At 40.4% G+C, this 25987-nt stretch overlaps 1 protein-coding gene across 1 annotated transcript in view; it reads right to left on the bottom strand.

Annotated features, from left to right (window-relative positions):
• Positions 1-13812: 13812 nt before the first annotated feature.
• MGA (MAX dimerization protein MGA) overlaps positions 13813-25987 on the bottom strand; it is a 69048-nt gene continuing 56873 nt past the window's right edge. The window contains exons 20-25 of the mRNA XM_083365753.1: positions 25188-25236; positions 23963-24145; positions 22700-22811; positions 21463-21708; positions 20660-20836; positions 13813-17598 (exon numbers count right to left, since the gene is read on the bottom strand). Of these exons, the coding sequence (XP_083221879.1) occupies positions 16352-17598; positions 20660-20836; positions 21463-21708; positions 22700-22811; positions 23963-24145; positions 25188-25236 (2014 nt within the window). The 3' untranslated portion in view covers positions 13813-16351. The remainder of the gene's footprint in view (positions 17599-20659; positions 20837-21462; positions 21709-22699; positions 22812-23962; positions 24146-25187; positions 25237-25987) is intronic.

Raw genomic sequence — 25987 nt, 5'->3', positions numbered from 1 at the left:
CTGCCGTCCGCCGCCCCCCCGTCCCCGTGTATATCCCTCTGGGGAAGCTCGCCGGGCTCTGACAGCGCCAGCCAGCCAGCCAGCCAGCCAGCCAGCCGGATTCCGCGGAGGCTATGGTGGCCTAGGCAGACCAAACCACCAAACGGAGACGGGAATCGCCTGCGGGACCGCCCGCCCGCCTCGATTTCACGGCGTCGATTTCGGCGGGGGAGGGAGAGGGGGAATGGATTTCTCGACCGCAGAGCTCCTGCAGGAAGAAGGCGGCTCCTTCCTCGGCGGGGGAGATGCCCGGCCAAGGCTTTGCCCGCCCTCTTTTTTTTTTTTGGCTGCTGGCTTGATTCGGCAAGCAAAAAGAAGCTCGCCCGTTGTTTCCGGAGCACCTGGACGTGTTTTTACCAGCCGCGGGGCGGCCGAGCCACGGGCCCGTCTGAGGTCTCTGGTAGATTGTTAGCGGCGTTATCAGGTGGGGTTGCCAACTTTTTTCTCCAAACCTCTGCAAGGATCCTCTGCTGTAAGAAATGTATGGAATGCAGGAAAATAAGACACCCCCCCTTTTTTTTTTGAAATCACCCTGGAAGGAATTCTGAAATCATTGGCATCTCGGGCTTCCTCCATACAGGCAGCCCTCAAATTACAACAGTTCGTTTAGTGACCGTTCAAAGTTACAGTGGCAGTGAAAAAAGTGACTTATGACCATTTTCCACGCTTAACGACCCTTGCAGCGTTCCCCATGGTCACGTGATCAAGATTCAGAGGCTTGGCAATTGGCTCATGTTTGGGATGGTTGTTTTTGCAATCTGACAAGCAAAGTCAATAGGGAAGGCAGATTCATTTAACAACCGTGTTACTAACTTAACAACTGCAGTGATTGACAACTGTTTCAAGAAAGTCGTAAAATGGGGCAAAATTCGCTTAAATGTTTCACTTAGCAACATAAATGTTGGGCTCTATTGTGGTCGTAACTCAAGGACTACCTGTACCTGCAAGCCAAATTTGGCTGTTGCACTAATTCAAGTACATCTGCCTAAGTTCACACACCATGCTAGGTCTTAGTATGATCTGCCTGGTTCTGAGTTAATATGTGAATCCACGGTTTGTTAACCATGCTTCACAGTTTGGGTGTTCTCTGGCCCCAGCCAAGTAAACCATAGGTAAGCAAAAGGTGACCATACTACAGCTCTACCACGTTATCTGCTCTTTACTGTTCAATCATCTTTCCTCAAAAGCAAGTCATTTGATTAAATGTAGTTTACTACCAATTAAAGCTAGCACAATCCACCACTATTTCTACACTAAGCTAACCTTTGCATAATTCTACTGGAAGTAGGCTTGAATTTCTGGGTTTTTCTCCCCTGTTCTTGGTTTTGTATGTATGGAGAATGTGATCGAGCAGAGATGGGTATAGGTTCCTCCAGTCTAATTATTGCTTGGCAAACAATAAGGTTGCTGACTAAGAACTTAGTCTTAGGCCGCATTCCTAAAAATGTTTACACAAATACTGTACTTCTTTTGGCACTCAACTGTCTTTACTTCCTCGTGATGAGGAAGTATTAGTCAGCAGCCTTGTTCAGCACAAATCAAGTTGCAAGTGTGCTTATGATTAAAAGCAGCACGAAGTAAATACTGGTAATAGTTTTAATTAGGCTCAAATGGTCCTAACTGCATCTTCCTGTGAACAAACACAGAATGCAACCAGAGTAGATCTCTGTCATGAAACATTTAAGAATGGTTTGGTGTCTGCTAAAAGTTCTTGTCACAATACAGGTACCTATTAATTTCATAGCTGCCTTTTCCAACTTTTCCTACTTCAGAATGCCACATTCTGTACATGGTATTGCGATCTTCCTAGGCGACAGATGTTAAGGCTGTAATCCTGCATCCGTTTACAAGGATTACTAGGGCCATCGGATTCCCAGCCGCATCTCAGAGCCTTCCATTACAGGTTTTTTTTAAAAAAGTGCTTTTCAGACCATTTTATTCCCTTTATGTCCCATCAGAGGGGGAAAGTGCTGCACTGGAGACTATATATGCAACATTTCCTAAAGCAGGGGTAGGCAACCTCAGCTCTTTTATGACTCATGGACTTTAACTCCCAGAATTCCTGGGAGCATAGCTGACTCAGGAGTTCTGGGAGTTGAAGTCCATGAGTCATAAAAGAGCCGAGGTTGCCTACCCCTGAGCTTCAGTTCTTAACCCTTCTTTTCACACAAGCAGTAAACTTACATGGAAAGCCACAGTAGTGTATAAAGCACAAACTAAAAAATATGACTATCAAACTAGAATATCTGTTTAAAAGGATTAAGCAACTTCCCAGAGAACATAATCCCAAATTGGAATTGTGTAATATCTTGTGTGGGATCTACCAAAATAGTACACAAAGTTCTACAATGTTCACCAGATGGGGAAGAAGCAAGATAACTCCAAACACTAGGTCAGGGGTTTGCCTCATGAGGTCTGCACTATAAAATTAAGAGGCCTCGCTTTTGAATGTAGCCTAGCGTCTTATAAGAGATGGCACAATAGAACATTCACATTCGCAAACCTGGTTTACGAGAACCTCCTACAGTCTCATCAGAAAAGGTGTCAGCCGACAAGTGTGTAATTTGAAGCTGCACATGATTGCTAAACCTAGCAAACTAGAAATAGCCAGAGTAACTAAACAGAAGTGCTGTATTCCAAGTCTTCATATGACTGCAGACTAAATGGATCACCTGCCTTTCATTCTTTCTTTACCAACGTTACAGTCAGCCAAAGCCAACATGAAAATATTGTTTTTCCTGTCCTAGCCGGCCTTCTAACACTTGGTGCTTCTTCTCGCTTCTTGTTTACATGCCATATTTTTCTTTTCTCTATCTTAGCTTTTCTATACCAGTGGTGGTACTTGTGCAAAAATATTTTGCCTGGTATCCAATTTTCTCTTTTTTCTGTCTTTAATTTATCTTTAATCTAACCCTAAAGAATGAGTGGGGAAATAAGGTGAGGAGTGCCACAACCAGTATTTCTCACTGGCTGAGAAAGGAAAGAAAGCACGCACCTGGAAGCCCAGGGGAGGAACGGTGGCCTTTTCAAAACAGGGCTGTGGCTCAAAGGATTTTAAGATGATTGGAGCATATCAGTTCCCATCTCTGCAATAAATCTACGTTTGTTTGCTTGTTTTGGCCTGGTGTAGAGACTAGCTTGGTTTAAAGCTTTCTCCCAAACACTGCCTAAGGTTAAAAGTTACACCTTTTTTCCTTTGTTTTTGGAATAGTGTTCTACTATCCGAAGAGATCTGTCATCAGTGTCCAGACATGGCACGGAAAAAAAGGAATGTTGGGGCAGACCAAGGGCCCTGTCCTGACCAGTATCCAGTATATGGTGGGCAAGTTGCTAGGAAATCAACATGCAGAGAATGAAGGTAAAGACCCTTCCAGCAAGTGATTATTTGGACATAAATGCAAGTAGAAAAATAGGGAACACTGCGGTGGGAAGGTAACAGCGTTCTGTGCGCCTTTGGCATCTAGTCATGACCACGGAGACGTCCTCGGACAAGCGCTGGCTCTTTGGCTTTGAAATGGAGATGAGCACCGGCCCCTAGAGTCGGAAACAACTAGCACGCATGTGCGGGGGAACCTTTACCTTTATTTTCTCCTAAAGACAGAATTGCTTTTTTAGCACAAGGCACAGTTTTTAAAGAAATCTGTGAGCATTTATTTCTTGGTTTGGTCCAAATTCCATAGTCTTCCTCCTCCTCCTCTTCTCTACAAGCATATCATACTTTCTGATCTGTCACAATATTTTCTTTACTATCTTGAAACAAAAGGAAATCTGTCTCTCTCATAGAACATCCATACTGTTTGAAGCTCTGTTAGAAGGAAAAGTCTTCATCGTGGTTCAGTCCAAGCTAGGAATAAACAACATGGCGACTGCTTTAGAAAGGAGGTTGCAGTTTATTGAAGAGGAGAGCCAGACAGAAAGATGGCTCTGGCAGAAAAGAGGGGGGGGGAAGGGCTGAACACATGTAGGGAGTGGGTTTTTATACCCTCTGGAGCCATTTGTTTGGAGTTGTTTCCTGTTCCTGTTTTGAGGCTTTGTATTTCCTGTGTCATGTATTTTGACCTGTGTCCCTTTGGCATTTGTGAGTTAATCCTATTATGTCCTGTCCTAGACTTTGTGTGGGGTATGTAGATTTTAGGTGTCTTTGTCTTCTTAATCTTCTAGCTCCAATCTTCCTGGATTTACATCTGCATTTCCATAGAGTTGGTTTCTGCTTGGGGGAGGCAGACTTGAGGGTATTAAGAAAAACTGGGCATGCTTTTCTGCCTCTTTAAGATCCTTTGAGGAAATATATTTTTCTGCCCTTTTAATATTTCCTTCTCTGGGGGACTGACTTCTCACAGCTCCATAATATAAGTAGAGCTGACACTTTATAAGTGGTGATTTGCAATCTTGTGGAGAAGATGCCAAATAGCAAAACAAGGCCTTCCCTCATCCATCACCCCATTTTGTCAACTTACTTTTGATCCACAGTGTGCTGTTGCACCACCTGGGCTTTGTAACAGAATTACGTTCTGTATTAAATGCCCTACAGTTTCTTAATGTAGTGTCAAAGTTTGCATTTAGCCATTGATCAATTGTAAAGCAAGAGATCTCTAGGCAATGTACCATCACTTAATATATATGATTTAAAGTGAAATTATATAAAAATAGCACACAACATGATTCAAACCTATACAGAAAGTTGCAGAATGGCTAAGTTACAAATCAAGAGCAACAATAATAGCTGCAGTAAATACAGTATAAAAATTATTGATAAATTGCTGGTGTGTTTAAATACTTCATCCCCTAATAACCTTGCAAATCAAATATCTCTTGGGCCTCTTTCCATGATTAGAATACTGCAGGCCAGTTCTGCATTTCTTTCTGGTTCATGTATGCCATAAATTAAACATTCTTATACTATGCACATTTACACAGAGATAATTACATTGTTGATAGCTTTTATCTCTTTAAAGTGTTTTAGGGTTGCATTCTAGATAGTGAGGGGAGTCTGTATTATTTTGAGGGAAGTCAGCTCTCCAGAAAAGGAAATATTAAAAGGGCAGGAAAATATATTCCCTAAAAAGATTTTGTAGAACCAGGAAAGCATGCCCAGTTTTCTTAATAGTCTCAGGTCTCCTCCCCCCAAAGCAGAAAACCAGTTCTATAGACATGCAAATGTAAGCCATCAAGAAGGTTGGACCTAGAAGCTTAGGAAGACAAAGCCCTAACATCTACATACTCCATCCCCAGGAAAGCAGGATATGACCTTTGGACATAATAGGATTGACCCACAACCATCAAGAATACCAGAAAGGCATATCCAGACTCAGGTCAGAATACGTGACACAAGAAATACAAAGCCTGAAACAGGAAATAACCAAACAATAGAGTCCAGGGGGTATAAAAACCCACTCCCCACATGTGCTCAGTCCCTTTTCTGCTGGATCCATCTTTCTGTCTGGCTTTCCTCTGCAATAATTTATTTATTTATTATTAATTTAATTTCTATACTGCCCTTCTCCCGAAGGACTCAGGGCGGTGTACAGGGCAATAAAATGCAATAAAAATACAATATACAAAAGTTAAGATAAGAATTAAATAGAAAAGCCCAATTGCAATAAAATTAATTAAAATTACAATTAAAATTAAAATACCCCAAACCCATCAGACCAGGCCGGCTTGTTCAAATAGGTGAGTTTTCAAGTCACGGCGGAAGGAGCGAAGGTCAGGAGCCATCTGGAGCTCAGCCGGTAAATGATTCCAAAGGTCTGGCACGCCCACAGAGAACGCCCTCCCCCTGGGGGCCGCCAGCCGACACTCTGACCGACGGCACCCTGAGGAGGCCCTCTCTGTGGGAGCGCACTGGATGAAGGGATGTTGACGCTGGCAGCAGGTGCTCCCATAAGTAATCCAGACCCATGCTTTTTAGGGCTTTATAGGTCATCACCAGCACCTTGAATCTCACCCGGAGGGCAACTGGAAGCCAATGCAGCTCGCGGAATAGAGGTGTTACATGGGAATATTGGGAGGCCCCCAACACAACTCGCGCGGCCGCATTCTGCACCAGTTGAAGCCTCCGAGTGGTCCTCAAGGGCAGCCCCATGTACAGAGCATTGCATTAGTCTAAACGAGAGGTCACAAGCGCATGAGTGACTGTACGCAAGGCATCCCGGTCCAGATAGGGTCGCAACTGGCGCACCAGGCGAACCTGGGCAAAGCCCCCCGTAGTCACAGCTCCTATATGATCTTCCAGGGAGAGCTGTGAATCCAGGAGGACACCCAAGTTGCGAGCCCTATCTACGGGGGGTAATACCTCACCCCCCCATGCTTAAAGATGGAATAACCTGAATTTCCCGAGATGCCGGCACGTACAACCACTCAGTCTTGTCGGGATTGAGCCTAAGCCTGTTCCTCCCCATCCAGACCCGAACCGCCTCCAGGCAACGGGACATCACAGCGAGGGCATCACTGGGTTGGTGATGAAAAGCTGGGTATCATCAGCATACTGATGATACCCGACCCCAAAACCACGAATGATCTCACCCAGTGGCTTCATATAGATGTTGAACAGGAGAGGCGAGAGGACCAACCCCTGAGGAACTCCACAAACAAGAGGCCCCGAGGCCGACCTCTGCCCTCCTGCCAACACCGACTGCGAGCGTCCCAGAAGGTAGGAGGAGAACCACTGCAAAACAGTGCCTCCCACTCCCAACCCCCTGAGACGCCACAGTAAGATACCATGGTCGATGGTATCAAAAGCCGCTGAGAGGTTTAATAGGACAGAGGAGCAACCCCTGTCCCGAGCCCGCCAGAGATCATTCACCAGTGCGACCAATGCCGTCTCCGTGCTGTACCCAGGCCTGAAGCCCGATTGGTACGGGTCCAGATAATCAGCTTCCTCCAGGAACAAAGGGAGCTGATGCGCCACCACGCTCTCAACAACCTTCGCAAGAAAGCGAAGGTTGGAGACCGGACGATAGTTATTTAAAACAGCCAGGTCCAGGGCAGGCTTCTTGAGGAGGGGTCTCACCACCGCCTCCTTCAAGGCGGCAGGAAAACTACCCTCACTCAAAGAAGCAGTTATCACTGCCTGGAGCCAGCCTCGTGTCCCCTCCCGAGCCGCATAAACCAGCCAGGAGGGGCATGGGTCCAATAAACACGTGGTGGAGCTCAGCCTCCCCATGATCCTGTCCACATCTTCCGGAGTCACAGGATCGAAAATAAACTGTAACCTTCTTCCTAAAGCAGTCACCATGTTGTTTATCCCCAGCTTGGATGGAACCATGATGAAGACTTCTTCCAACAATGTTTTATTTTACAGATAAATGCAGGAGAGGAGAACCATATGTATCCCCTTTCCTCATTGTTCAGTCGTTGAAATAGCATAGTTGGGATAACTACATTGGAATGGCTGACATGTGATTGTCTCTCATTTAGAGAAGATACCTGACTTTGGAGGTACAGTACCTCATGTACAGGCAACCTCATTGGACATCTTGCTGTAAGAAATACATTCCTGATCTTTTTCAAATTCCAATGGCATGCTGATCAGCTCATTATGGTAAATGGCAGCATGTTTTCCCTGCAATTTCAATCAGTAAAATGCATGACGTTTTGTTGCATCTCACTATTGCAATTAAAGGTTTTTCAGTGTCATATGCTAAGCAACATCAAGCCCTTGAACTATAATAGTAGATGTTGTTGTGCTAGTTGCACTTAATTAGATGACTACAATATTCACATTCATTTTGTGTGTCACATTAAGCCTAAGGCTCAAGGATTTCCGGTAGATTGTCACATATATTTAATTATAAAGTCTTGTTGTTGTTGTTGTTGTTAGCTGCAAAGTCGTGTCCGACCCATTGCGACCCTATGGACAACGTTCCTCCAGGCCTTCCTGTCCTCTACCATCTTCTGGAGTCCATTTAAGCTCACGCCTACTGCTTCAGTGACTCCATCCAGCCACCTCATTCTCTGTCGTACCCTTCTTCTCTTGCCCTCAATCTTTCCCAGCATTAGGCTCTTCTCCAGTGAGTCCTTCCTTCTCATTAGGTGGCCAAAGTATTTGAGTTTAAACTTCAGGATCTGGCCTTCTAAAGAGCAGTCAGGGTTGATCTCCTCTAGGACTGACCGGTTTGATCGCCTTGCAGTCCAAGGGATTCGCAGGAGTCTTCTCCAGCACCATAGTTCAAAGGCCTCAATTCTTTGGCGCTCAAAGTCTTGGTATGTGGTAATAAATTGAGGAGATGAAGTAATGTCATTTGTGTTAATTACTAAGAGCACCTCCCTTGTTCTATTTAGTATTTATATTCTTTTTAGTAGAGATTTACATGGCTACAGCCTTAGGTGGTGATGATGATAATGATGATTATCATTCAGTTGTATCTGACTCTTGGTGAATATACGGGCCAGATCTTTCCACATCTTCCGATCTTGCTGTACTTGTTTGAGTTTTGCTATGTTCTGGCTGGTATCAGCTTTGATGATGTCTAGCCATCACGTTCTTTGACAGACTGGTTTCCTTTTACCTCTAATTTTCCAAACAGAATTGCTTTCTCCAGTGAATTGCCCAGAATAAGTGAAATGCAGTTTTGTGGTCTATAGCTTTAGGAAAGAGGTGCAAAAGGAACCCAGGGCACAGATCTAGGCCTCTGTAATCTGGAAAGATCCCCAAATAACCGCACAGCAGTGTGACAAGGGTTTTAGGACAGTCAAAGAAAGTGCTTGTAGGCAAATCTACTGATTCATGCTGCTGTTTGCTGTCAAGTATTTTCCAAGCTTTGCAGAAACAGACATTGCCTTTAGGGACTGTCCCTGAGCCTTTCTGTGGGTTTTCAGGATTTGATAGAAAACTCCATGCAAACTTGACTTTGAATTTCTTACCCTTTTATTAAATAGACAGATTCACTTTTAAACACATGCTTTAGACTTGCCCTAGTCAAGCCTGGTTCTTCCACCTTCTCTTGGTCACTTTTAGTGATAAGATGCAGAGAACGGAGTGAAGTCTTAACCTGAGACATAAAATTGTGATTGGATTTTTTTCCCCTTCTACTTAATTGTAGAGCCTAAAGCCGTGGTGGTGAACCTATGGCATGGGTGCCACAGATGGCATGCAGAGCCCTCTCTGTGGGCACGCACGCCGTCACCCCAGTCCTAGGCCTTCAGCTGGGTTTTATAAAACCTTTTCGCTTTACGCCTCTGCTGCCATGTGCAAAAAAAAAAGGTTCAATCAATCAATTTCAACTTCTTGCGGGGGAAAAAAAAGTTCTCGCAAAGTTGGAATTGATTGATTGAACTTTTTAGTCCCACCCAGTCTGCCGTTACCACTACAGCCATGCCCACCCAATAGGCCACGCCCACCCAAAGGGCCACACCCACCCAAAGGGCCACGCCCATCCAGCACCCGATGATAAATAAGTGGGTTTTGGGTTGCAGTTTGGGCACTCGGTCTCTAAAAGCTTCGCCATCACTGGCCTAAAGTTTTTCTAAGCATGTACTGAATACATTTGCAAGTCATACAATTAGCCTAGTGCAGGGGTAGGCAACCTCGGCTCTTTTATGACTCATGGACTTCAACTCCCAGAATTCCTGAGCCAGATGGCTCAGGAATTCTGGGAGTTGAAGTCCATGAGTCATAAAAGAGCCGAGGTTGCCTACCCCTGGCCTAGTGGATGCCTACCCTTCTATGTTTCTAAGTACTGCAAATACTACTATTTACCATTAGGAAAGGACCTAATGCTAAACCCTGGCCAACAGTTTCCCTCATCTAGTCTGGTAACTGGCTTTTCCTGACTGGTAAAAGCTCTTCTCTTCTGTCATCTTTGACTTTCTCCAAAGTTCACGTTCATTATGCCCTCATCTGTTTCCAGAGGCTTCAGACTCCTCCAACCAACTTATTTTTTTAAAAAATTCCATTTATATCCCGCCCTTCTCCGAAGACTCAGGGCGGCTTACAAGCTTAGCAGTAGCCTTCATTCTATGTATATGCCTGCTTATTAGGGCTTTCATACACCCCCCAAGTGGCATTATTACAGTCAGCTTAATTACCCCAACAATCTGGGTCCTCATTTTACCTACCTGGGAAGGATCAATCCATGTTAATACTGTCTAGTCCTCTTTGGATTATCAGCTATCTTCATAAAAAAAAGAACCATCAGTTTTAGATCCATTTTAATTGCCAGGCATTATATTTACCTCCGCTCCACTGATACTTTAAGATAAGCAGAAAGCACTTGGCACTTAGACTTATATACCACTTCACAGTGCTTTACATCCTTCTCTCAGCGGTTTACAGGGTCAGCATATTGACCCCAACAATTTGGGTCCTCATTTTACCGACCTTGGAAGGATGGAAGGCTGAGTCAACTTTGAACCAGTGAGACTTGAACTGCTGAACTGCTAGCAGTTGGCAGTCAGCAATTAGTTTGCAATACTACATTCTACCCACTGTGCCGAAGATTGACCAAACTTTCTCAATACTGGGGGTGGGGTTGCATGGTTGTTCTTAGTTGATGGATAGTTTAAGATTCCACTTCTGATGCCAGCCCAACTGCCCTTCCTTCTGTGATGAGAACCTTTTCCCTTGAGAAACTGAACTGATCTCAGCTTCTCTTATCAACTAGCACAAAGTGTCTAGGTTTCTGCATGTAAACACGAAGAGCAGCAGGGAGCCATGGTTGAATGCAGGCTGTCACAATAGAAGTACTGAATTGTAGGAAACTCGTCACTGATCCAGGGCCTCCATTGGTCACATATACTCCATGCATATTCCCAGTGGTAATGCCTGATTTATTTGATCATTGTATTGAAAAGCTTAGAAAAACAATTTCTTCAAAAAATGTTACATGGCTATTGCTGATTGCTACCTTATTCGTGGGGGCAGCCCAATGTTATTTTAAATGATTGCATAGTTTAAGACAAACTGGTTGGCAATGGTATGCTGGCATAGGAAAAAAGACCACCCTGTAATACAGGATCGGAAGGCACCTTGGAGGTCTTCTAGTCCAACCCCCCACTCAAGCAGGAGAACCTATACAATTGCAGATGAATGGTTGTTCAATCTCTTCTTAAAAACGTCTAATGATGGAGCACCCACAACCTCTGTTGGCAAGCCATTCCACTGGTTAATTGTTCTATCAGGGAAGAATAAAGAATCATGAAATATGGATTACAAACTGCAGATTGGACCATTAAATGGATATAAAACTGGCTGAACAATTGTAACCAGTGAACGTATGTCAATGGCTCCATATCAGGCTGAAAGGAAGTACTTTTAGCATAAAACAGACCCTATGCCAGGGGTGTCAAACTCAATTTCATTGAGGGCCGCATCAGCATTGTGGTTGCCCTTGGGGGGCCAGGTGGGTATGGCCAGGGTGGGTGTGTCCTACTGGGTGGGCATGGCCAGCTCTACATCATTGGCATCAAGGGTGCCTATGGGGGCCTGGGCAGGAGTGAGACAGATCTGGGGATCTCTGGCAGAAGGAGGGTCTCTGGGCCAGGGCCAAGGCAGCGGGGACTGTTCCCTCACTGTTTCCAGGATGGCTTCAGGGGCCACATGAAACCACTTCGCGGGCCGGATCTGGCCCCCGGGCCTTGTGTTTGACATGTCTGCCCTATGCTTTCAACAAATGGCAGCTATCCCGAGTTTATATTTCTTGAGAGCTATAAAACATGAGTTTCTAGAAAGGCATTTGAAGACAAGACAGACCGTGCTATTGCCAAATTGATTCATTGGATTATGATTGTACTCTTCTTTTTAATCTTGATGTATTAAAGCCTTTGAGCGTCTTCAAAAATGGAGTGGCATATAAACTGTAGAAGTTAAAACATGTTCTTTTTCTATAACAACATATTACCACTGTATATAATCTATAATGGTTGCATTCTCCTTGCTTTTGAGTTTGAGCAAAAATAAATCTAGGAGAATTAAATTAGATTCTGCATGGGAATTGTAAGGGGGGGATTAGTAGAAGCAGTATGATGTAGTAGTGCTAAGGGTTGATTAGGATGGGAGAGACCCTGGAAATTAACCGGGTGACTTTGGGCCAGTCATTCACTCACATTGCAATTTACTTCGCAGGATTGTTATTGCAAAGATAACACAAAAGGGCTTTTTTACTGTTGTTTTATTGGGGTTTTAATATTGTATCGATTGTTTTTAGTGGGCATGTATTTAATCCTTTTTTAATTTTTGTAATTCTGTATTTTTATTCTTGCCCTGTTCACCGCCCTGAGTCCTTCGGGAGAAGGGCGGTATAGAAATATTATTAAATAAATAAATAAATAAATAAATAGCTTGAACTCTTAGAATAAGATAGGGTATAAATAGTTCAATTAAATACATAGCCAATCTATGGCTGACACAAATGCTACAAATCAAATTAATATGCCCAAAATATTTTCCTGGCTTTTACCCAAGATAGCAACAAAATTGGTGCAATAATGTACTATAAGGTGGATTGCTCCTCTCAAGAGAAACATAGTTGCAAAATTAAATACCGATGAATGCCTTATTGTATAAAGTGGACCATCATGCGCTCTCCTATATAGGGAGTTTTGAAACCAAAACACTCCACTTTTAGTTTGCACTCACTATGGGTTTAAAGCAGGCATGTCCAATCTTTTGGTTTGCTTGAGCTGCATTCAGGAGGAATTGCCTCAGGCTGCCTATAAAATTTATAATATAAATGTATACAAATAACAAACTTTATTTTTAAATATTTTATTGCCATCTTGTGGGATAGTGTTACTTGCTATCCAGAGCTGTATGCAACCCAGTTTGGACAACCTGGTTTAGAGGAATGGCCCAGACACCGATTGTCCTGGCTAGTAAGTGAACCACACTCAGGCGAATCTCCAATTATCCAGAAACTGCCAATGTATAAAACATGAAGATTTTTCTGTACATATACTAGATGGTCTGAGGTGATCTGAACCATTTAGATTTGAGATAAAGCCTCCAAAATTCAATGGCCCCAAAATACAGAAAAGTGCTCAGGGATTTAATATCAAAGCTTTCTACACACTGCCAATAAAAAGTCTGCTATAGGGGAAAATTGAGTCAAAAATTATCTTTGTTCCATTGTGAACAAAAGGTTTAATACTGACTGGGAACTGAATTTGAATTGAGGAATCCTGATGTAACGGCACAGGATCATTATTATAAGGTTGTACAGAACCAAAAAGTATGGTACCACTATAATACTAAATTCCACCCGTCTCAAAATGCGCTGTATGAGCTGGAATTCTTTTGAAATTTGCATGGATTCTCTGCACTTTAAACAAGAACCTTTTGCTTCTTGACACTCATATAAAAATGTAGCAGTATGGGCAAGAATTCACCATGTGTTGATCCAAACAGAGGAGCCTGGGGTGTTTGTCCAGTGGAGAAGCTGTGCTGCACATTTCTAATACTTTGGGAAAGATTGCTAGGTCACATAGCCCCATGAAGGGTGGTGGTGGTGGTGTGTGTGTGTCTGTTTTAGTACAACCAAGAGAACAGAAAAATAACAGAAATGGTTCTGGAGAAGTTATTTCAATATGCTATTGTTATACTAAAGAAATAACTGCCAGAAAATGTAAGCAGCCGCATCTACTTAAAGACTTAAGATATGGGCAAAGCTCTCCAAAGTATTCTGGAATATTCCAAGCAAAGCTCTGTACAGGAATAGTATCCCCAAAGGTGACTGAGACAAATCTCAATTAAGAAATCAAATCAAAGTATTAACAATCGTTATCACAATAACAATACTAAGATTTTTTTAAAAAAAATTCAAAATATTCTTTTTTACAAAGGCTAATTTTATTCCAGAATTTTATCAATCAAACTCAGTAAAGTCTGTTATCCTCTCAGCTTCTCCTCTGGTTTTTGGCCTAGAAATAATATTTCAAAACCATTTTCTAGTTAGAGACTATTTTAATTACACAGATTCTCTTCTCATTCAGATAGGCTTTATGGTTCGATAACTATAAAAATACAGTTTTAGTAGATACAGAAAAAGAAGAAATATAATAGAAACATAATCTAACATTGTGTTACTAAAAACATTTCAGTCATTTACAGATGAATTAAAAATCAATTTTACAAGCTTGCTAAAGTGAAATGAATCAATTGTCAGATTAGAAAATACTTATAAAATTCAGTCTCACATTATTCCTAAAAAAATTATACATAATTGTTATCATGGTTACTTTTGAAATACACGGGGAATAGTCTTGTAGGATGTACTAGTATTAGTTTTAAAAACTTTAGAATTGAGCACTGAAATGCAGATGAAAACTATTCAAAGAGATGATTGGGTATCAGAATTTTAGAGTTCTGTGTATCACACTTGAATATTTATATAGATGTTTTCCTGAAATCCTTTACTACCTATTTACATTATAATGCACTGCATCTTTAAAATAGTCATAATAAGAGGCCAAATGACCATAATTGTAATGATATAAATTATTCTAAAGTGAAATGTGGAATGGTAGGATTTTCTTCAGGTACTATAGCTCAGAAAACAAGCAAACTAGGAAAAAGGAATGAGAAAAAAGAATGAAAAAATGTTATGTTTTAGTCAAATTTCTAGTGTAATGGTAGTTTCATAAAAGAAAGGGCTGGCACAATTTGTTTTATGTTTATTTAATATAGGTAAGCAAATTGCCACAAGCCTCCTTCAGGCTTTTTCACCCAAAAAAGCAAGATGTCTGAGTGCAGGATTTTATACAGTCAGAAATCCTAACAAGGAGGAGTTGATGTACTCATAAGAGCTGCCTTGATTTACAGCTCTACATACAAGGATCCCATCAGTGCCGATGTTCATACACCATCTGCTGATGTCTATGGGATAGGCTCCTCAGAGGAACCACATTCTCAGTTGCGTGTCCAGAAAAAAACACTTTAAAAGGCTTGTGTTCCATTGGAGTCTGAGCCTTAAAAATAAAAAGGTCAGTCAAGTTTTTAATTAAATAGTGATGTATGAAAAGTTCTTTTCACGTCCTAAGGCACTGAATGAAACACAGTGAATCAAGAAACATTAGAAAACCTTACAATAAGCTGAAATATAGCATAAGGGAATATGCGCAGCTTCAAAGAACAACAAATTGTTTAATCCACACTGCGTAGAACTTAAGACAACTTTTCCTTTCCAATGTTACAAAGCTTTTAAATCAATAGCATTTGATAAAGGGAAAACTAAACCTGTAATTCAGTTAACTCTCTGAAGATTTAATAGCCAGTGCAGATGAACACAGCAATGTTATTTCTGTAAAAACCTTTGAGAAAGAAAGAGTTCAGGAGCCACTTTTTTTCTGCATATATTTTTAAAAGCTCAGAAGTAATTCTGACTCGTGCCTGTTTCTTACATGTAAACCTTTGCACTATAAGCACACCTCGTTTTTTCATACCTATACAGAAAACTGACTTTCAACAGTTAGCTCAATCCATGTGATAAGAGAAGGAAATATTCAAATATTAATAAATGAAGAAAGCTTTAACATTTTATGGTGGGGTAACAAGAAGCATTACTACCTTTCTTAATGAACTTACATAAAATGCCTAGGTTTTAAGGTTTCCTATAACAACTTTTTCAAAGCATTCAAATGCTTCACATTTAGCGAAAAATATATCATTTACAATCATTTGGAAACATTTAATATCTTTTCCTAGATGAAAAATGTCATTATTGTACATACTTACAAAAATCTGTATACAAAAATATAGATCATTTACACTATGAAATCTCACACTTCAGGTGCTTTACAGGACCCCAAAATTAAGCAACATTGTATTACAGAAAACACTTTGTTGCTGAAATGCTTTCATCTGAGCTCCTGAACACATAATATATTTATACAAACCACTTACATTCCTGATTTTTTAAAAATACTTTTAAAAAGATATTCTGTGGCAATGTCATAAAAAGGAAATAACCATGACAACTTTCCTGCCAATTTAAGAGCAACTCCACTGGAGCTTAAGCAAAGCAGTTAAAATTTTCACTACATTATGAAGAAAATAATTTAATTCTGCATTTTTTTCTTCCCAGAATGAATGCTCTCAAACATGTAAACTGTTCCAAGAGCCTCAACATATTTTTACAAGAGTTCTACCAAAATAACAGATAAATGAAGCATTTGCATTATTCATCTATCTGGATAGTCTCTTAATTTTTTGACTTCTTAGCCTCTAGTACAAAATTGTTTCCATAAATTACATGCATACTTTTTACAATATATGGCAATGTAATGCAAGCAGCCAAATGCATATGTGTATCCTACATCTAAATTAAATTTCAAGTCAGAAAGAAAATATTAAAATCTGAAGTTAAAGTCACAATAATTAATTTGATTTTGTCACTGCAGTTGATTTTGTGTTTGTTGCTGTTGAATCCTGATTTGGATTAATTGCCGACTGTGCCAATTTCTTCTCTTTTGGAGCAACAGGTGCCAGTGCAGGCATCACTTTAGTACTTTGTCCTTCAGAATCTAATGAGTGATTAGCAGTTTTTAATCCCAGTGGTGCCAATTTGGGCATAGGCCTCCATGACATGTCAGATGTGCCAGCTTCTAAATTAGTTTTCATATGAAGAATGGGAGGTGAAACACTTCTTGTCTTTGCTGAGGATTCCTTGTTTTTTCCACTTCCGTTGATTTTTAACAGGTTGGAATTTCTGTCCTTTACTTCGGAGCCTAGCATGATTTTTAAAGCATCAGGTTCTGATGAAACCTCTCCAGCATTTTTATTACCAACAGGAAAATCATCATCATCCAAGTGAAGAAAGAGAGGAGTTATAGAATCACCATTGTCTTGAATCATAGAAAGATCCTTAAAATTCCCACCCATTGTACTAAATTGGAAGGCAGAGCTACTTGCTGAATTTGATTCCTGCCGACTTTCCGTATCTGCTAGAGAAAAGCTAGAACTCAGGGGATTGGAAAGTTCTGGTATGTCTGAAGCATCATCACTCAGCTGCTGATTGAGGAATGCAATTTCGTTCAGAAGTGAGGTCAGAGTTTCATCTGTATCACCATTCTCCTCTATATCTATTGAACTGCTTGTATCCACTGTTGGTTCATGTATTACAGAAGGAACTTGCTGCAGTTCCATTTTTGACCCAGAGTCCTTGGCTTTGTTAACCTGTGGTTTTTGGAATGAGGGATTCTTTGATTTTTGATAATCTCCTCCTCCTCCTCCTCCTCCTCCTCCTCCTCCTCCTCCTCCTCCCTCTTTGGCCCACGTCTGGCTTACAGTTAATTCTTCAAAGCACAGCTTTGTTTCTGGGAAGCCCTTTAAACTGGAGACATTTAGTATTTGTGGAAAACTGTATTTTTCCTGAAGCAGTTCTTGTGTTGTTCCAATAACATTTCTCTCTTTTTCAGAACCTTCTTCGTTTTCTTTGCATTTATGATTGGATGTTTCCTGAGGTAAAACTTGCATGGAAAGCTCAGATGCTCGGGAATCTGTAGTTAGCATTGTATGAGGTCCTTTATTTGCATCTAGATTTAAATAAGTTTCTTCTTCAGTAGCTAGTGATGTCACATTCACGATTCTTGGCATCAAGAATGAATCTTCATTTTCTGCTAGGGCTGAAGAAAACAAAATCAGATTACTGATTGAAGGATTCCAATATTCAAAATGTTCCATCCCTTTCTATGGGGGGTGAGCTCTTACCCCCCGTGGATAGGGCTCGCAACTTGGGAGTCCTCCTAGATTCACGACTTACCCTGGAAGATCATGTAGTAGCCGTGACTAGGGGGGCTTTCGCCCAGGTTCGCCTGGTGCGCCAGTTGCGGCCCTATCTGGACCGGGATGCCCTGTGTACGGTCACTCATGCGCTCGTGACCTCTCGCCTAGACTACTGTATTTATTTTTTTATTTATTTTTATTTTATTGAGATTTCTATACCGCCCTTCTCCCAAGGGACTCAGGGCGGTCTCTACATGGGGCTTCCCTTGAAGACCACTCGGAGGCTCCAACTGGTACAGAATGCGGCCGCGAGAGTTGTCTTGGGAGTTTCCCGGTACTCCCATGTTACACCTTTGCTCCGCGAGCTGCATTGGTTACCAGTTGTCTTCCGGGTGAGGTTCAAGGTCTTGGTTATGATCTTTAAGTCCTTACATGGCATGGGTCTGGGATACCTCGAGGACCACCTGCTGCCGGCGTCAACTCCCCTCCGCCCTGTGCGTGCCCACAGAGAGGGCCTCCTCAGGGTGCCTCCAGTCAGGGAATGTTGACTGGTGGCCCCCAGGGGGAGGGCCTTCTCTGTGGGTGCCCCGGCACTATGGAACCAACTGCCGGTTGAGCTCCGGATGGCATCGGACCTCCGATCCTTCCGTCGCGGGTTGAAGACCCATTTGTTCGAGTTAGCTGGTCTGGCCTGAAGGGGTATTTGGGTTTTTAATTGGTTTTTATTTCACTATTGTTATATTTTAATTTGGGCATGGTTTAATTTTCTTTTAATTTTTGTATACTTATTTATATATGCCCTGTGAACCGCCCTGAGTCCCTAGGGAGAAGGGCGGTATAGAAATCCAATAAAATAAATAAATAAATAAATAAATATTATTCCAATCATTCTAGTCTGTCTCCAAACTAAAGTCACTAACCTCTTCAACAGATTTTCCCCCCCTCCGCACTGTCTCCCCAGGCATGTATAGTGTGTGTGTGTGTGTGTGTGTGTGTGTGTGTGTGTGTGTGTGTGTGTGAGAGAGAGAGAGAGAGAGAGAGATTCTGTTTGTATAAAACAAAATACAAGTGGGTGAATTCCAAGAGGTGGGCTATCACAAAGATACAAATCTTGAGTAATATTGGTCCCCATTTGGTTTACCAGCAATAACAGCAGCATTTCCCATGAGATTAGTGACTGATGGTTTCCCTGCCATTGATGGCACTAGCAGTTCTTAGGGCTAGCAGGTCCAACTAAAGGAAGAGATAGAAACATTCTACTAGCGCTCCAAAGTTATGTAAATCAACTAATTCAAAGCACCCATCAGAGTGCTACTGTGACCCACAGAATGCATGTAATAAAAGGCTGATGCAGAGAAGCAGTGGTGGTTTTCTTCTGCCTTGCTTATTCAAATGCTATAAGGCTGTTGGTAATCATGTGAACTATCTGGCCTAAGAGGAATAATTAGAAGAATAGAAGTGTATTCCAGAGTTCCAGAGAATAAAGTCCACGAAGTAATAAAAAATCATAGTGTATCAAAAGTCCATAGAAAATGACAAAGTTGGTCTCCAAACCTGGAATGTCCATGTGATGAAATGCCAAACAAACACTGGGAAAACAGAAGAGGAGAAAGGACTGTTGCAAAAGAGGGACCTCAGCCCAGAGGAAGGAAGGGAGAAGCATGAAATTCACAGCTACTCCATCTTAATTATGGTAGGTAAAGGTTGAACATGATAATTGCTTTGACAGCCTTTCAATTATCCTATTAGCAAAAACAAGAGAGATTTTTTTCCTGAGTCTGCTAGTCTCCCAGAAGAATAAAAATTATAGAGACAGGCGCACACATTCATTTTGGAATGAAAGAGACCTTTGCCATCAAGCTGCAAGTCCTTAGTCCAAAACTGACTGTTGAACGGCAGTTATGCATTACAGCACAGCCTGTCATAGTTTTAGCAGCAGAAGAGCTAGCAGCGATCGACTGTTTCACAACATGGACTACCTCAGCATGGAAAAGTAATGATCTCTCACTCAATGTCAGAAAAGTAAATCAAGGAGGAGGAAGCTTTTGCCCAGAGAAAACATTGATTGATATTTTGCTAGGCAAGTTTGAAAATGCCTGTTTTCAAAGGGAAAGAGTAACGTTTTAGTTGTCATTCTTTCCTTACCGGAAGAGATTGAGACTGATCTGAAAGTGGATTTAAAAATAACAGGCTATAAGAATGATATAGGAAAAGATGTTACACTGGACATACAACTCCCCCCTCCTTCCACAAAAACAAAACAAAATAAAAACTAGCTAATGTCTTAAGAGATATAAAGAGAATAAACTGAAATAGCGAGTTGGGTAATTTTCCTATGTTGGTTTTACAAGAGGCTTGTTAAAACTTTGAAGAATTCTGTGAGAAGGACAAAACACACACACACACAGAGAGAGAGAGAGAGAGAGAGAGAGAGAGAGAGAGAGAGAGAGAGAGAGAGAGAGAGAGAGAGAGAGAAACCAAATTCTAGGACAGTATTGATGGGACTAAAGATCAAGACTGTTAAAAGAAAAAGGAAGAAATATAAAGTTGGTTTATTTGATTAAGGTTAAATAGATCTGTTGTTATCTTTGGTAACCCTTAATGGAATTGTGTTGATCAGGATTTAAGCTTTAAGGATTTATTTATAGGTAAGAGTTAGAATATGGGAGGAGAACATCTGTTGTATTTTAAGATGTGATAAATTCTAAAATTGTTTATACTTATACGAAGGGGGAAATCATCCCTTTATATATTTATTTTATTTTGACGTATCCTTATTTTTTGTCTCTTTTTTTCTTTATATTTTTTTTATCTCTGCATCTTCTATTTTTTATGAGGACTACCTATAGATGAGACAAGTGATAAAAATTTCCACTTTGTAGACATGGACAATTTAGAAAGCTTCGTGCCAGAACCAAGGCTAGGTTCAACTTATTTTTTTAAGTTGTTTTCTCATCTTACCTGACTGCTCTTTTTCATCATTGCCCTCAGCTTCTGATTTTACTTCGGCTGGTAGAAGTGTAGAAGGCAGGGCAGTAACCTGTCTTGGCACCAATGAGCTCCTGAATGCCAGAACCTGGCCATTTGTAGTCACTAAAAGGTTGGCATTGGTTAATGTTATAGAAGGAGGTAGGTCTCCTGTAAGAAAGCCATGATAAAGAAATGCTGGGATACGTACACAAATAACAAGGAATTCTATTTATCTTGGCATTCCCTTTACGTTTATTCCCATAAACTACTACTGTTTTTCTATAAAAACACATTTCAGAGCACACTTAAAATTTTAAACATCAAAAGCAATAAAAAAAACTTTAAAGCAACTTTGCAGTACCACTATAGTATTTCATACACCACAGTGGATGCTGTGTTAATTTATTATCTTACTATGCTGATAAATAAATTGCAGGTAGTCCTGTAATTGGGATTACTATTGCTAAGTGGCAGTTATAAAGTGTGATGTCCCTTGACCATGCTACCTAGTGATGACAGTTCCAATTGCTATCGATAAGTGATGACTTCACATGACTGCAATTTCCTGCTGGCTTCCCATTGACTTTGCCTATTGGGCAATGTCAGAAATCACGCTCCTATGACCATGGGGATGCCGAGAAATGCCATTGCAAGTTTTCTTTTTTAATACCAAGGTTGTGATTATGTAACAGAGCAATGCATTTTAGACATGAGACGCACTACGTTCAAAAATATCTTATGGTGAAAAACTTAATTTTGTCTACATCAATTATCCCTATGTTTCTTTAGCTTACCTGTGACATGGTTTCCTTTCCTGGAAAGTATCAATGGTTTTGTACGTTGGTTGGATAAGACCACTGGCTTCACCTCTTCAAGGACAGAAGTAGGATCGTTTTCCACCAAAGGACTAGCCGTCTCTGTGGTTTCAATCATCTTTGTAGGATTGGTTTGTTCACTCTGCTTCCCTTTTAGAACCGCTACTGCTTTCTGCTTGGCATAAATGTATTCTAACTTCTTCAAGACTACTTCTTGTGTCTTTCCTAGAGGTGAAAGTAGTAGGTTTCATAACTAACATACTTACAAAAGTCTAAACTTGCAAGGGAAATTATATGCTAGCCCAAATGCAATTGTTTTTAGTCTTTCTTTCCCCATCATAAACATTCTTGGGGTCTTGGTGGAGTAAATTATGATTACTTATTGGATTTTATTTTTAATCCTGCCTTTCTATATATAAGGGTGTGAACCTACTATTCCTGTCTCCTACTTTCCCCACAACAACAACCCTATGAGGTGACCTGGACTGAGAGAGAGTAACTGGCCCAAGGACACTCAGCTGGCTTTCATATCTAAGGCAGACTCAGAACTCAGGGTCTCCGGGTTTCTTAGATCTTAACCAATATATCAAACTGGCTCTCAGTTACATAATATTACTGCATTATACAGGTAATCCTCAGTTTACAACCATTTAGTGGTTACGAACATTTAGTGATCATTACAAACGTTCAGTGACCCTTCAAAGTTCCAACATTGAAAAAGGGACTTAGGACCATTTTTCACACTTAGGACTGTTGTAGCATCCCCACGGTCACATGATCAAAATTTAGAAGCTTCGCAGCTGGCATGTATTTGTGACAGTTGCCGTGTTCTAGGGTCACGTGATCACTTTTTGCGACCTTCTCATAAGCAAAACCAATGGGGAAGCCAGATTCACTTAACAACCATGTTATTAACTTAATATCTGCAGTGGTTCACTTAACAAGAATGGTGAGAAAGGTCATAAAGTTCGACAAAATTCAATTAACAACTGTACTGTTTTGTAACAGAATTTTTAAGAGTCAATTGTGGTTGTACATTGAGGATTACCTGTATGGAAAAATCATTTTATTATGTTTTATGATCGTAGATTCAGTTCATAATTCCTTGAAGGTTTTCCCATCTTCCCCTCTGTAGCAGCTTCCAGCTTCTATTTTAGGACCATTCATATATTTGACAACTATACTTCAGTTGTAGTATCTCTCTCTGACATCTCACCTGAAAGTGCAGATACTTTACGAACCAAGGTATCCTGCGTGTGCAACAACGAGTTCTTTTGTCCTGTGAGTTTGTCTGCTTGATCTGTCAGACCCTGGATCTCTTCCAAGGCCTGAAAAACAAAGTATTTTTAATTTCCAGCAGAATATATCTGAACAGCAATGGCTTCATCTCAGTAAATTATTTTAATTGTTTTTTGAAGGGAATTAAAATTAAGCAAAATAAGCTCCAAGTCATATGCTAGCACAAAAGAGGGCAATTATACAGGTTTTGTTTTAGCAAAAAATACAATGAGGAAGCAACTGATCAGTTAAACTTGGAAAAATCTCCAATTTTAGTTCATGAGTTATATAACAGGATAACAGAGTTTGAAGGGACCTTGGAGGCCTTATAGTCCAACCCCCTGCTCAGGCAGTATTTTAGTCAAATACGGTAGTTGTCCAATCTATTTTTAAAAGCCTCCAGTGTGGGAACACCCACAGCCTCCAGAGGCAAGTCGTTCCACTAATTAATTTGCTTAATTTCGCTGTCAGGAAATTTCTCCTTAGTTCTAGATTGCTTCTCTCCTTCATTAGTTTCCAACCATTGTTTCTTGTCTTGCCTTCAGGTGTTTTGAAGAATAGTTTGACCTCCTCTTCTTTGTGGCAGTCCCTTAAATATTGGAACACGACTATCATGTCACCCCTAGTCTTTCTTTTCATTACACTAGACATTAGGCACTTCAAGATATTTGCAAGGAAGTTTTAAAAAAAAAATCAGAAAAAATCCAGACAACTAAAAAGTATTATTTTTAAAAAGTAACACTGGAATTAGAAACAGGGATGGCATTGCTTAGGTTCCAATTTCCAATTAGCTTACTAAGCTGCTAACATTTAGTCAATCTAAGCTGATCTCAAAATATAAAGCAGAACTGAATCCTAGTTAGCACTTGGATGGCAGTCCAACAAGGAATACCAGTATTGCAAACTAGATTGGGAAATTTAAAAAAAAACATATTGGAAGAAGACAATGGAAAAGTTAGAGATATGTCCATAATATCACCAGGAATAAGCCTATGTTGAAAATGGCTTGAAATATACTATTATTTCACTTGAATTGGGCGGCCAATAAATTTAAGTAAACAAATAAGAAAGAAAGCTTGCATAGTACTAAATAAGTCTACTACTAATGTTACACAATATTTTTCATCTTTTTTATATTTAAAATCAATTCTGTCCAGTTTTTTTCCCTTTGATATGGCAACATGAAACATAAAATACTAACTTGTTTTAAGATGAAGCATTTGGAAACCTTTGGAAAAGCCTGCAGTCCTAATGTTGCTTTCAATTTTTCAAAGAGTCCCCTCATTTCTTTTCGACGGCGACGTTCATTTGCTGTATGTGTTTGCCGATAGTTAGCAAAGGCCGGCTCTTCATTCTTTAGCTTGTTACTGGAAAACTCAGATTGCTATGAAAAGACAAATTGCTCTTGTGAACAGTTTAAAATACAGTACGGTAAAACTGTGATACTTATAATTAAACAACACGTGGCACAAATGCACGCTGCAGCCATCAGGCTTAAAGAATTCTTTCTGGATCATGAAAACTGGGGTTATCTTAAAAGCGGCAACTGACTGGAAACAAGACTTATTCCTGAGGACACTCATGGGGGGAGGAGAGGGGGAAGAGAGGTCTTTGGGGAACGCTTACTGTTCCTCTATAGTGAGCTGGATGGAAAACCTGCATGAGCTGAGCTGGGTCTGTGAACTGAGACTGCCAGAGTCTGTTTTGTAACAATCACGACTGTGAATCATCTCCTAAATTATCTCACAAGCTTTCTGTTATGTCACTTAAAGCACATATAAGTAAACTTCGACTTATGATCAGTTGCTTAGCGACCACGTAAAATTACCATGAACTTTGCAAAAGAGATTTACAACTTTCCAAAAACCACACCCAGTGTGGTCACATGACTGCATTCCGGGCACTCTACAACCAGTCCGTATTTATGGCTGTTGTGGCATTACATGATCATGTGACCGCAATTTATATTTTTGCCAGATACCAGGAATTTACTTATGGTTTTTGGCTAAAACTGCTCCATAGCAAACAATGGGTCCACTTAACAGCTGCAGTGTTTGCTTAATAACCCACCACAGAAAGGGTTTTATAATCTAGCAGTCGCATGCTGACCACTTTACATCCGTCATGACTTACAACTGAAATTCCAGGGCCAGTTACAGTCATAAATCAAAGACTACTTTTATTCAGCCTTCCCTTATACATTTAGGAAGAAAAATTGATGATGTTATATTCCCACATGATTATCAGCAGAAAAATATACACAGATAATGACAAAATATCATGGGAAGTATCTTAGCATGATACAAGTTAGTTAACTGCTAGTTTCAGGTTATTCTACCTTTAGAAATAGCTAAGAATAAATTAGTTAATCTTTACACCGAGAATATTTTTTTCTATTAAACCCAGAAAAATGAACATGACTCTACCTTATGTCGCTTGGTAGTCATCTTATTCGAATGGTTACGTACCAAGTGCCTGATAGAGAAAATAAGCAAGTTTAGTTCCTGGATTTATATTCTGCCATTACCTGAAACTAAATGAAAAATACAAAACATAACAATAGAAAATAAACTTTGAAAATATAGTAAACCCAATCATTTTAAAAATGCCAAAAGCAGTTTATCCCATCACAAAAATAAGCCTGAGGCAGAATGAAAGGCTGGAGCAAAAGATGAAAATGAGCCTGGCTGAGTTATTCCTCTACTGCAGTTATATTTTTCAGGATCGGCTTTCAGAATTAAGAGCACTCTTGCCATGATTCTGTTCCTAGAATCAGAAAGTGGTGCTGAGTGACTTATGTTCTACTTCCTAATAACAAAAGTGTTTCCAGTTTATTTCCCATGCTTTAGGTCAAGTACTTTAAAGTGCTGAAAGAAGTCATTTGATGTTATCATCGCTACCTAGATTACATATATTTTTATATTTTTCTTTCACCTAATAATCCAGATGTGACTTTTAAATGGCAAAAAAAATCTACCCACTTCAGTTGTGATCGATCTTCAGTTGTGATCAAGTGCACACCTCTGATAGAAGAGATGTGCACTTTGAGGTGTTTTTGAATCAATTAGTTTACTGGAGATTAAGAGCATCTTATTTCAGTTTTCAATATGTTACTTCCTGTTGATTCTGGACAATATTAGCCTAATATCTATTCTCTAGTAATCACCAGGACAGATTATTAGATTTCTTTTCAGAAATTTTAGCCACTCCAAAAATAAAAATACTG

The sequence above is a fragment of the Vipera ursinii genome (assembly GCF_947247035.1).
Source record: "Vipera ursinii genome assembly, chromosome: 1".
NCBI classification, from domain to species: Eukaryota; Metazoa; Chordata; class Lepidosauria; order Squamata; family Viperidae; genus Vipera; species Vipera ursinii.
The sequence above is the reverse complement of the archived record's forward strand: the minus strand, read 5'-3'. Positions and strand labels throughout refer to the sequence as shown.